Raw genomic sequence first — 14034 nt, 5'->3', positions numbered from 1 at the left:
CTGTGTCTTCTTCGTGTGTGTCAGCACTTCTTCACCAGAGAGATTTGTTTTAGTTTCTTCATGTTTGTGTCCCGTGTTAGAAGCTCCCAAAGTTCACAAAACACTTCTGGAGTTTCAGGGGTAAACAGCGTTAGAGCAGAATTCTGGATGAACTATTCTTTAATGACAATGATTTATGTTTTCCTTTTATAGTAGAAAATCACGTCGAAAATGTCCGTAGGTAGCTGCATGTTGAGTCATTCTGAGTATATCATCTTTCTCTGCAGAGACTTCCCTGCTCGACCTGAGTATGAGCGGGGCAGGGGCCGCAGTCGCGACCGCAGTCCGGACAGAAGCCGAGCCAAGAGTCTAGGTCGGAGCAAGAGTCGGCCCCGCAGCCAGAACCGGAGTCCGGACCGAAGCCGGGCCAAGAGTCGAGGTCGGAGCAAGAGTCGGCCTCGCAGCCAGAGCCGGAGTCCGGACCTAAGCCGGGCCAAGAGTCGAGGTCGGAGCAAGAGTCGGCCTCGCAGCCAGAGCCGGAGTCCGGACCTAAGCCGGGCCAAGAGTCGAGGTCGGAGCAAGAGTCGGCCTCGCAGCCAGAGCCGAAGTCCGGACCTAAGCCGGGCCAAGAGTCGAGGACGCAGCAAGAGTCGTGCTTTCAGCAGGTCTAGATCCAGGTCCCGTTCTAAAGGGAGGAGCAGAGGGAGGAGTTTCAGCAAAGTAGCGAGTCATGGCCGCAGTAGAAGCCGCAGTGTGAGCAGCAGCTCCAGCTCAAACTCGAGCAGCCGCAGCCACAGTGGAGATGAAAGATACAAGAAAGGCTTTAAAGAGCTGGAGATGGCTCGACGCAGGAAAGAGCTGGAGGAGATTCTGAGCCTGCCGACAAAATCCATCCTGAAGAAACGCAACGACTCACCATCGATCCGGGTAGGATGCCAACATGTGAAAACACACTCAGTGACTCCAACTTCACAGGACCCACAGAAGTATTTGCATTCACATGTAACATACACAGGTTGTTTCCATGGAGATAGTGCAAAACAAGCTAACATCTAATAGAGAAGAAACATTTGATCTGAACTCGCCTGTTGTTTTTTTTCAGAATGTAGACTCCCCCCGTGGCCTCGTCGGCTCCAACGTGTCTTGTGTGGCCGACCAGATCCTGCAGGCGGTTAAAGGCATGGACCCTCACATGGTGGCGTCCGTTTTGTCGGAGCTGGGGTCCGACCCGCAGACAGTTCATCGTGCTGGGTTCGACACGGAGATCAAAGAAATCCTCAACCTGTTGGAGGGGGCAGGGGTCAAGACCCAGATGAAGGCTGTGGACGAAATTGATGATGAGGAGAAGTTTCTGTACGGAGACTCTGAGGAGCCCAAACCTCCACCAGTGTCCGAGCCGGTCCGACACCATGGGCTAGATATGTACGGAGACGTGACGGAGGAGGCGCTGTATGGAGATTACCCCCTAACAAAAGCCACCATCGTTCAGACCTTTGGCCTCCCCCCAGGGGCCTCATCTCACCTCCAGGCCCCATCCACCACAGAGGAGCTGGACCCAAGGAACGCTAGTCGTTCCATTATCAGCCCGGACCAGAACACCACAGTACAGGTGTCAAACCCAGCCCAACCCTCAGGTACGGAGTCACTAGAGGAGTATGAGAAGATCCAGGACCTGCTGAAGACCATTGGCCTCGACTTGGGTGTCACAGAGATCAGCAAGATGGCTGCCAGGACCAAGGAGCGTCTCCACGGAAACAAGCCTGCGAAGACGCCCACGCGTCGCAGGCGGTACTCCTCTGACAGCTCGGACGGCAGCCAAGGTCGCAGGAGGCCGAGCCGGAGCGGCAGTTCCAGCAGCAGTAGCAGGAGCAGGAGTCGCAGCTGGGGGGGTAAACGGGGGAAGAGTTGGAGCAGTGACGACAGCTGCAGGAAGTCGGCTCCAAACAAATCTGTCAAAGACGAGACAAATGTCGAACAGAAAATCACAGCGCCGCCACCACACAACGAACTGCTGCCACAAATCCCTGACCCCCAGACCCTCCCTCCTCATTCTGGGGTGCCCATACCCACCTACCCCCACAGGCCCATGGTATGATGCCCCTAATTACCCCCACCAGGTTATGGCCAGTATGGAAACTACCTGCCCTACATGCACCAGCAGTGGCCACCTTTGTACCCACCCCCAACATTACACTGCCCCCAGACCGGCTCCGACGAGTTCCCTCCAACTCAGCAGTACCAAGAGCCTTACCATAAACTGGCCTCTGAGCCAGGGCCAAAGGTCAGTCCAATCAGTGATCATGATTTAAGGAATATTCCTCTTTTTCTCTATTATTATTATTATTATTATTATTATTATTATTCCAGTAGTTTTGAGAGTGAAAGGTGTGAATGTGTTTAGATTTTTTAACAGAAGCAGGGTCGTCTTCATTATCATCTTCATGGTAGTTTTGTTTCTGTCCAAAGGTTCGGTGAAGACGTTAGCTCAGGACAGAGAGAAGAGCGTCTCAAAACTCAGCAGCTACGAAAGGAAAGTGTCTGAGGAGCAGAACAATGAGAGTCAGAAACAAAAGGTTTGACTCGCGTCAGAGTGCAACACTTACCCACCAGGTACGAACAGTTGAAACAGGAAGTGTTTCTGCTCTTGTTTTCAGGTTCTGGAGGAGCGGGAGAAGCTGAAACAGGAGAGGGAGGTGAGGATGAAGAAGAAGGATTATCTGATGAAGGAGCTGGAGAGACTCAGAAAGCAACAGGGTGAGTTCACATGATTCACCTGAAACCACTTGTTCATTCACACACTACCAGCATCAATGACGTGACCGTCAGGTGGCTGACGGCTGCTATGTGTTACAGGTGAGCTCTTGAGGAAGAAGCGCAGGGAGAAAGAAGGTCACAAAGACCCTCTGCTGCAGGAGATCAGCCGACTGCAGGAGGAGGTCATGACTCAGATCTCTAACCTCCGCAAGGAGCATGAGGCCGCCGAGAAGAAACGTAACGAGATCGACAAAGTGGCGCTCATCCTTGGCCTCAGCCCAGCCGACCGGCCCCGCAGGGTTAGCAAACCCACTGAAGACCAGAGCTTTCCGCCGCCAGAGAAGAAGAGACGGGAGGCAGAGAGGAGTCCTGAGGGACGACAGGCGTCCAGCAGTTCTACGTTAAAGGTACAAACACCTGTGGAGGAAGTAACAGGAAATATGACTGAAAAAAATCATCTCATCCCCACACCTCATCCCCACACCTCATCCCCACACCTCATCCCCACACCTCATCACCACACCTCATCCCCACACCTCATCACCACACCTCATCACCCTCATCCCCACACCTCATCCACACCTTTCACATATCTCATACCTCATCCACCTCATCCCCACCTCATCCCACACTCATCTCACACATACCACTCATCCCACCTCACCCACCATCATCACATTCATCTCATCTCACTCATCTCCACACCTCACTCACATCATACCCATCTCCCACTCATCCCCATCATCTCCATCCTCATCACACCTCATCACCACACCTCATCCTACACCTCATCCCCACATCTCATCCCCACACCTCATCCCCACACCTCATCCCCACATCTCATCATCACATCTCATCCTACCATCTCACACCTCATCCCACACCTCATCCCCATATCTCATCTCACACCTCATCCCCACATCTCATCATCACATCTCATCCCACATCTCATCCCCACACCTCATCCCTACACCTCATCCCTACACCTCATCATCACATCTCATCCCCACACCTCATCCCCACACCTCATCATCACATTCCACCCCACACCTCATCCCCACATCTCATCCTCCTACACCTCATCCCCACACTCCCATCCCCACACCTCATCTCACACCTCATCCCTAATTCTCATCCCCACACCTCATCCCCACACCTCATCTACATCTTCACCACATCTCATCCCACATCTCATCCCCTACTCATCCCCACACCTCATCATCACATTCATCCCTACACCTCATCCCCACATCTCATCATCACATCTCATCCCCACATCTCATCCCCACATCTCATCCCCACACCTCATCCCCACACCTCATCCCCACACCTCATCCCCACACCTCATCATCACACCTCATCCCCACACCTCATCACCACACCTCATCCCCACATCTCATCATCACATCTCATCCCCATCTCATCCCACACCTCATCCCCACACCTCATCCCCACACCTCATCATCACATCTCATCCCTACACTCTACCACACCTCATCCCCACACCTCATCCCTACACCTCATCTCCCACCTCATCCCCACCTTCACTACTACACCTCATCCCCACACTCATCCCCACACTCATCATCATCATCCAACCTCATCCCCACACCTCATCATCACATCTCATCCCCACACCTCATCACCACACCTCATCCCCACACCTCATCTCTACACCTCATCCCCACATCTCACACACTCATCCACACCTCATCTCATACTCATCATATCATCCACCTCATCCCACCTCATCACACATCTCACCCCACACCTCATCCCACCTCATCCACACTCATCTCCACCTCACCCACACCATACCATCCCACTACCCCTCATCCCCACACCTCATCCTACACCTCATCACCACTTCACCCCACTCCTATCCATCTCACATCCCTCACACCTCATCACCTCATCCACACCTCATCCCCACACATCCACCTCACTCTCACCCACCCTCATCCCACCTCACCCACATCCCACCTATCCACTCATCACACATCTCATACCATCATCTCCACCCCACACATCCACCTCATCCCCACACCTCATCCTACACCTCATCCCACACCTCATCCCCACACCTCATCACCACATCTCATCCCCACACCTCATCCCCACACCTCATCCCCACACCTCATCCCCACACCTCATCCCCACACCTCATCCCCACATCTCATCACCACATCTCATCCCCACACCTCATCCCCACACCTCATCCCACATCTCATCCCCACACCTCATCACCACACCTCATCCCCACACCTCATCATCACACCTCATCCCCACACCTCATCCACCTCATCACCACCTCATCCCCACACCTCATCCCCACACCTCATCCCCACACCTCATCCCCACACCTCATCCCCACACCTCATCCCCACACCTCATCCCCACACCTCATCCCCACACCTCATCCCCACACCTCATCCCCACACCTCATCCCCACACCTCATCATCACACCTCATCCCCACACCTCATCCTACATCTCATCATCACATCTCATCCCCACACCTCATCCCCACACCTCATCCCCACACCTCATCCCCACACCTCATCCTACACCTCATCACACCTCATCCCCACATCTCATCACCACATCTCATCCCCACACCTCATCACCACATCTCATCCCACATCTCATCCCACATCTCATCACCACATCTCATCCCCACACCTCATCCCCACACCTCATCACCACATCTCATCCCCACATCTCATCACCACATCTCATCCCCACACCTCATCACCACTCCATCCCCCCACCTCATCATACCTCATCCCCACATCTCATCACACCTCATCTCACCCTCATCACCACATCTCATCCCCACACCTCATCACCACATCTCATCCCCACACCTCATCACCACACCTCATCCCCACACCTCATCCCACACCTCTCCCTCATCACCTCATCCACACCTCATCACCACTCATCTCACACCTCATCACCACACCTCATCCCCACATCTCATCATCACACCTCATCCCTACACCTCATCACCACATCTCATCCCACATCTCCTCCACACCTCATCCCACACCTCATCACCACACCTCATCCCCACATCTCATCATCACACCTCATCCCCACACCTCATCACCACATCTCATCCCCACACCTCATCACCACACCTCATCCCCACACCTCATCACCACACCTCATCCCCCACTCATCATCACACCTCATCCCCACACCTCATCACCACATCTCATCACCACACCTCATCACCACACCCCATCCCACATCTCATCATCACACCTCATCCCCACACCTCATCCCCACTCTCATCCCCACATCTCATCATCACATCTCATCACCACATCTCATCCCCACCTCATCTCTACATTCCATCACATCTCCATCATAACTATCACACCTCATCCCACATCCACACTCTCATCCCACACCTCATCCACTCATCACCACCTCATCCCACTCTACCACACCTCATCCACACCATCCCACATCTATCCCCACATCCCACACTCCACCTCATCCCCTCACCACACCCACACTCCCACCACACCCATCACATCTCATCATCACATCTCATCACATCTCATCACCACACCTCATCACCACATCTCATCACATCTCTCATCACATCTCCCACCACATCTCTCCCACTACATCTCTCACCCATCACTTATCACCACACCTCATCTCACCACCTCATCACCCTATCCACCCCACACCCCACACCTCATCACCACACCTCCACCACATCTCATCACCACAACTCATCACACCTCATCACCACACCTCATCCCCACATCTCATCACCACACCTCATCATCACATCTCATCATCACATCTCATCACCACACCTCATCACATCTCATCACCACACCTCATCATCACATCTCCCCCCACACCTCGTCACCACACCTCATCACCACACCTCATCACCACACCTCATCACCACACCTCATCACATCTCATCACCACATCTCATCACCACATCTCATCACCACACCTCATCACATCTCATCACATCTCATCACCACACCTCATCATCACATCTCATCACCACATCTCATCACCACACCTCATCACATCTCATCACCACCTCATCACACCTCATCATCACACCTCATCACACCTCATCACCACATCTCATCCCACACCTCATCACCACATCTCATCACATCTCCTCATCACATCTCGTCACCACACCTCATCACCACACCTCATCACATCTCATCACCACACCTCATCACATCTCATCACCACATCTCATCATCACATCTCATCACCACATCTCATCACACCTCATCACCACACCATCTCATCACCACATCTCATCACATCTCATCACCACATCTCATCACACCTCATCACCACACCTCATCACACCTCATCACCACACCTCATCATCACATCTCATCATCACATCTCATCATCACACTTCATCACCACACCTCATCACATCTCATCACCACATCTCATCACATCTCATCACCACATCTCATCATCACACCTCATCACCACACCTCATCATCACACCTCATCACACCTCATGAATGTAGTTCATTGATCTGAGTGATGATTGATCAAAACAACTATGACCAGATCTCAAATGAATTCCTTTGTTTTAGGTCACTTGTTTGTTGATGGCGGCTGGATGCAGTATTGTGTGTATGTGCGTAGTGTTCAGATGTGAACGTCATCAGAGTAAAAAACGCAGCATGGGTTCATTTCCTCGGTTCTTCTGCATTCCTTTTGTCAGATTTCACAGTAAAACACTTGAATTGTCTCCTTCAGTATAAAAGTTAAAGTCTAATCGCTACTGTTTCCTAGATCTAGATTCAGATGCACAGAGACAAACGCACTGATCTCGGGTCAGTGAACAGTGAGTCAGCTTGAGTCCACACAGACTGAAACTGTTATCGAGTCAGTTTTACAGGACTGTAAAATACAGAAACTCAAAGCTTGTCAAGATTTACGCTACAAACTGGTGATTTATTTTGTTGATCATCTCAAAGACAAATCAAAAATCATTGATTAGATTGTGAACATTGATCGTTCAGTCAAATTTGTGAAGTTTTAAACTGGTGAATTCAGACTTTGATGTTTGAACTGGGTCTTCAGTTCATTAAAAGACCAAATGTTTATCAGTTTTGTGACTCAAGATCTCAAAAACAAGGGAAGCGTCAACTTCACAATAGACGTTATCGTTGGTTTTAAAAGCGACGGATTTACTGAGTAAACAAGTTGGAGCCTGGAAGTCGCTGAAGGTAAGAAACTTTCTCAACTTGTTTTCCAGATGAACTTGTTCTTTCTCTGAATGTTTCTGTGTGAGTGAATCCTGACTGTTCATCACCCGCCATGTTGACTTTCCTTCATCTTTGTTTTCTAGCAGAACTCAGCAGCGCCACCATCTATGTCGCAGAGAGCGTCCCCTAATAAGACACCTGTCAGCGCCCCACCTGCGACCCCTCCCCCGGAGCCGTTTGAATACTATGACGCTGGAAACCACTGGTGCAAAAACTGTAACGTCACTTCTGGTTCCATGTTTGATTTTTTCACGCACTTGCAAAGCAAAACGCATCGAAAGGTTTGTAAAGCGCGTAAAGCATAAGACACGTTATCTCACTTTGTAAGACGGATCACATTTAATTCATTTAATTTTACCAGGACTGGACATTTTGATTTTATTCTTTACATTTCCTTTTCTTTCCACAGACTCTTGACCCGTACGACCGGCCCTGGGCCTCCACATCCACCAAAATCACCAAGAACACGCCACAGGAGGAGAAACAGACTAAACCCGCCAAAGGTACTTGTACCGCTCACCGTTGTTTCTCTTCAACACCATGGTAATGCTGCTGTTTCTGCAATAATGCTGGTGTGCGAGCCACTGAATGTTGTTAGTCATCTTCTGCTTCCAGGTGGAGCTCAGTGTGGATCTGTTAATGAAAACATGGAACCAGATGAGACGTCTGTCCTCACCTGTCATTAGTATCATGTGTCTCCATCAGATGAAGGCAGGAAATGTTTTTGACTGCTCATCAGTGTTCATATGTTTGCTGTCACTGAGCAGCTGAAACACATTTCCTACAGTTATTCCTCCAAAATAAAACGTCTCCACTCTTTATCATCAATTACTTCAATATTTCACAGTCAGATGTCAGCGCACTAACCCTCTCCTGTCCTGACAGGTTTCGAAAAAAGACATCGACCAGGTAAACATGATTGACACTTTATTTTGTTTACTGTCTGTGGGTTCAGTCTGTGGTTTGTGTGTTTTGCTGCAGGTTCGGAGTTCCTGCAGCCCGTCAGAGGATTCTTCTGCCTACTGTGTAAAGAGTTTTATGGAGACGCCATCTGTGCAGAGGAGCATGTCACCACGCATGCTCACAACGAGAAATACAAGGTATGTAAATGTTTAGCCTCTTTCCCCGTACGACGAGAGTTAGATTAAACTTAAGAATTAGAATTGTCCATGTGCTGTGTAAAATTGGTAAATCGTACAACGCCACTGATGAGTTGGAGTGTTAATGTTCCAGTACAGTCCGATGAAAACATAACTTGAATATTTAAAAATTCAAGTTTACGTGCAGTTGAGGACGATGGCTTTGTCCATCGAACCATCTTAAAGGGATAGTTCACAGAGAAATGAAACTTCCCTCATCTCCTCACCACTATGATGGAGGGGGGGGCGGGGGGGTGAAGTGTTTTAGTCCACAAAACACTTCTGGAGTCTCAGTTGTAAAAAGTGTTGCAGCAGAATCCAAAACAATTGAAGTAACTGGTGACTGATTCTTCAAACGTATAAAGACAACAGAATAAAAACATAACATGCCTCCATATCTGCTCCTGTGATGTCACCAAGTGTCTGCCAGCCTTGACATCTATATATAACTTGAAACAAGGTCATTTACACCAAGTTTTAAGCCTAAATGTCTCTGATATCTTCCTACCAGGTGTGTTCTAGGAACCTCGGGCACACCATTGTGTGGCTACGTCCACTAGCTTTGCTACTTCCGGTAGAGGATATTTAGGCTTAAAACGTCAAATTTGAATGTCAGGGCTTGCAGATACGGAGGCATGTTATGTTTTTATTCTGTTTTATTACGTTTGAAGAATCAGTTACCATTGACTTCAGTTGTATTGGATTCTGCTGCAACACTGTTGACCCCCGAAACTCCAGAAGTGTTTTATGGACTCAAACACTTCACCCCCCTCCATCATAGTGGTGAGTAGATAATAAGTGAATTTTGGTTTTCTTTCGGTGAACTATCCCTTTAAACACACTGTTGGTTGCGATCTGTGACCTCACCACTAGATGTCACTAAATCGTACACAAGAGTAATAACTCATCCCGATCAAATCATTTTTAGAAGTTAAAAGAACTCGGCTGTGTTTGTTTTTGTTGTTTTTACATTATCTTCACTATCTCTTAATTTTCTATCTTGATGCCTCGTTCACCAGAAACAAATGTATGAGAATCCGCTGTACGAACAGAGAAGGAACCTGGATCGACAGGCGGGACTGGCCTTAGACACAAGTGGAAAGAAACGCAAGCATGACGACGACGAGAAAAGCGGCAAAGACAAGGAGGAAAAGGCCAAACACAAAAAAGAGAAGAAAGACAAAGAGAAAAAGAAGGAAGATGACAATGCTGCTCTGAAGGAAGAAACATCTATATTCAAAAAGGAGGATGAGGAGGAGAGACTGAAAGACAACAAGACAGGGGAGGATTTTAAAAGTACCAAGAATCTGGAAGAGGAGCGATCTTCTTACAGTAAGAAAGATGAGGACGAAAACTATAAATGCAACAAAAGGGATGATAAATACCGCTACAACGAAGAGGAGAGGGGTGACCGACACAGAAACAGCAGAGCAGAAGAGCATCGTTACCGGCATCGCAATGACAATGATGAGAGATACGATGACCACCCAAAATATGGTCCAAGAGATGATGAAGAAAAGTATAAATACAGTAAATATCCTCCAGACTCAAGATCCAAATGTGACAGAGAACGAGATGAAGGGAACCCCAAGACTCGGAGAGAAGCATTTAAAAAGCCTGAGCTTGGAAAACCAGCAGGGAAACCAGAGGTCACCAAACCTGAACCTCCACCAAAGCCCTATGACCCGCCCAAAATCTTTTGTGGTCCCAGTCCGGCCATGAGGGCCAAGCTCCGCAAACAGAGCCTGGAGGCTGGCAAGCCCACCCCTGCAGTCACAGCCCCGACATTTGGAAAGTTCACTTGGAAGAAGAAGGAGAACACGCTGACAAAGGTGGCTGAGAAAATCGCTGCTGAGTTCATCAAGGAAGATGAAGCGGCTGCGAGCCTACAGCTCGTCTCCGTGGAGGATTCTTTTGCTAAATCTGTGGCTGTTGCTAAAGAGATTGCAGAGAAGCTGGGGGGTAACCAACCAATGCCTCCTCCTTGGGTGTCCAATGGAGCCAACCGGGGAAGAATCCGGCCCAACCTCCCAGCCCCTGCTGCAGTCTTGAGGAAAACGACCATGATGGGTAAACCTGCACCTCTGAATACCTTTCTCTCAATCAGACCCCAAAACACAACTTCACAAGGACCTCCTCTAAAAGACCTGCCGCTGTTCTCTGATGGTCTCTCAAAAGCTCTAAGTGCTCAAAACGCACTGCTGGAAGGTAAATCTCCACCTAAACTGTTAGAAGCTAGACTTCCATTGCCAGTGTCCAGACAATCCCCAATTGAGGTTAAACCTGCACCACCAGTTTCTGAACCATTGTCAACTGAGGCCACACCGAGTGAGACTAAGGCCACACCCACTCCGGTCAAGGCCACACTCACTCCGGCCAAGGCCACACCCACTCAGGCCAAGGCCACACCCACTCGGGCTAAGCACACACCCACTCAGGCCAGGTCCACAGAATCAGAGGGTAGACCTCAGTCATCTGTGGCTACTCCTGCTTCCTCTGAGGCCAAACCTCCACAATCAATGGTGGTAAAGGTAGTGTCTGACGTTGCAGCTCCTGGTGTCCCAGAGAACGAGCAGACTCGTACTGTGTTCGTCAAGCCTCCACCTTTTATGAACATGACTGACAGATTTCCGAAGTCTGAGAAACTTAAGAGTAACCTGGCTGCAGCCAAAGCCAGGGAATTATTTGGCATCTTCTACAGTGGCATCAGCCAATCGGGTCCTTCTTCCATCACCAAATCAGACTCCAGAGCTGACAAGAGTAGCACCAATGAAAGTCTACTTCCAGCCCCGCAAGCACTAAATCTACAACCTCCGGCCCAAACCCAGTTCCAACCTACAACTGACGTCCAAACATCGCCACAACCAGACTCAACCAGTTCCTCACCAAGTTCACAATCCCAGATTAAATCTGAAATTCAGATTGCTTCAGTTTGGTCCTTGAACTCTGGCCCTGCTCCAACACCAGAGGAGGCTCTATCTGAAACACCTTCAGCAACAACTCAACCAAAACTGACTCCTTCAGCTCAGATAGAGACTCAGAGTGTAACCCAAATCGAGTTCCAAATTCCCCTACAAACTGAAACTGCTGAGCCAGATTCAACACCTCAAACTCTGCTCAAATCAGATCAGGACTCCCAGTCTCATACAGAGACAAATCCTGATGCCACTCCAGAACCTGAACCCAAACCAAGTCCCAAAACAAGAGGCAAGAAAACTCCCCCTGCCTCCTGCCCTGTCAGACAAACTCGATCCCAAACCAGATACCAGACTCGGCGGCAGCAGCAACAGCGGGGCCAGTTTGAGCTACAATCAGAGATAGCTTCAGGGAACTCTGAATCAGCAGTTTCAGACCCAAAAAGCCTGGACACATCAGACCCAGACACTGGGTCTCAGTCAGAGGAGGGGAACCCCAGTGAGGGAGACCCTCAAGTGACGGAGATCACCACTGAAACACTCGGCCTCCCCTCTGACATGACCTCCCTGGACTTTGAGTACGATTTTAACTTTGAGTAGAGTTAACTGGACCTAATGTAATCTATGGGGGGAGAGGGGTCATGGACAGTTTATCTGTGATTCACAATTTATTAAAGTTCTGCTGCATGTGAGAATTACGACTCTTAAAACACTTCATCTGTTGGACCAGTTGGCGTCTTCTCTAGAGTCACATGACTCAGGTTTCACCTGAGGATCCAGAACAATCTTGTCTCAGGTGTTTGAGCCTTGAGTGAACAACTTGCTGCTGCTCTGTTTTTCACCAGTTTATTGATCCTGTGAACAAGTGTGTTCTTACATCGTAAAACACCCGGTCAATTGTCATTTTTACTTTTTTCTCATATAGAAAATGTTGTTTGAACAAAACAAGGAATTTAATTCTACTCTTGATTCCTTTCTGAGGTTTATTAATTAATGAAGATAGTAATTAAAATGTAATAAATTGGGAATTTGTTTTCTTTCATTTCTTTATTCAGGTCAGTTTATTTTAATTGTCTTGAATCATTGGAACCAAGCATTTTCTTAGAATTAGTCAAAGTCATCGTTAGCTTGACAGACAGAGAAACTCTTCAAATGTGGTTAATGGTTGAACTATATGGCCAAAGGTGTGTGGACAGCTGCAGGTTGTTTGTTGCAGTTTCCCAAAATGAGCAGCACTTTGGTGACTGTGGAGGAAAAACTCCTTCATTTACTGGAAGAAACCAGTAAATGAAACCAGACTCAATGGGGGTCTGCCTCAACCAGTTGGGGTGAGCAGGTAAAAATAGGGAGGAGAGATGGGTGGAAAAGAGGGGAGAGAAGAGAGAGAGAGAGATGAGGGGGAGGATATATGATTTGTTCTTGTTAATTACAGGACACAGGTTAGTTCATAGACAGATTTATGTTGACTGTGTTTGATTCTGTAAACATGTGGAACCTGAAAGTTTGTGAACCAGCCTTGGTTCTAAAAACCATGTTCAGCTGCAGTGCCCTGCTGTCCACATACTTTTGGTCATTTCGTATATACCAGGCTCCTCAGACATCACCCGACAAGAGTTTCTAAAGTGTGGGATTGTTCCTTTAAAGATCGCAGCGCTATCACGTTCTCCTTATGCTCCTGAAGGTTATGTCCTGTAGCTCCTCCTCCTCCTGCAGGTGATGTCCTGTAGCCCCTCCTCCTCTTGCAGGTAATGTCCTGTAGCTCCTCCTCCTGTATACTCATTGTCTTCTGTTAAGTTGCTCGACGACGAAGATGTCACGGACCAATTAGAGCAGCCGTAGTAGTCACATGTACTCTGTCGTGTTGGAAGCCCTGATCTGACGTGTTAGAATAGGAAAAAACTGCTTGTCTTGTAAAACCTGTTGCTTTAAATAAAGTTTTATTAAAAGTTAGTGAAAACAG

At 48.7% G+C, this 14034-nt stretch overlaps 1 protein-coding gene across 1 annotated transcript in view; it reads left to right on the top strand.

The window, feature by feature from the left end:
• The window catches only part of znf318 (zinc finger protein 318), a 19668-nt gene extending 5634 nt beyond the window's left edge, over positions 1–14034 (top strand). The window contains 9 exon segments of the mRNA XM_047342366.1: positions 267–906; positions 1082–2264; positions 2428–2552; positions 2634–2733; positions 2833–3140; positions 8107–8301; positions 8430–8523; positions 9002–9120; positions 10179–14034. Coding sequence (XP_047198322.1) covers positions 267–906; positions 1082–2264; positions 2428–2552; positions 2634–2733; positions 2833–3140; positions 8107–8301; positions 8430–8523; positions 9002–9120; positions 10179–12674 — 5260 coding nt within the window. The 3' untranslated portion in view covers positions 12675–14034.

The sequence above is a fragment of the Hippoglossus stenolepis genome, chromosome 12 (assembly GCF_022539355.2).
Source record: "Hippoglossus stenolepis isolate QCI-W04-F060 chromosome 12, HSTE1.2, whole genome shotgun sequence".
NCBI lineage: Eukaryota > Metazoa > Chordata > Actinopteri > Pleuronectiformes > Pleuronectidae > Hippoglossus > Hippoglossus stenolepis.
Note: the sequence above shows the minus strand (reverse complement) of the source record. Positions and strands in the feature narration are given on the sequence as shown.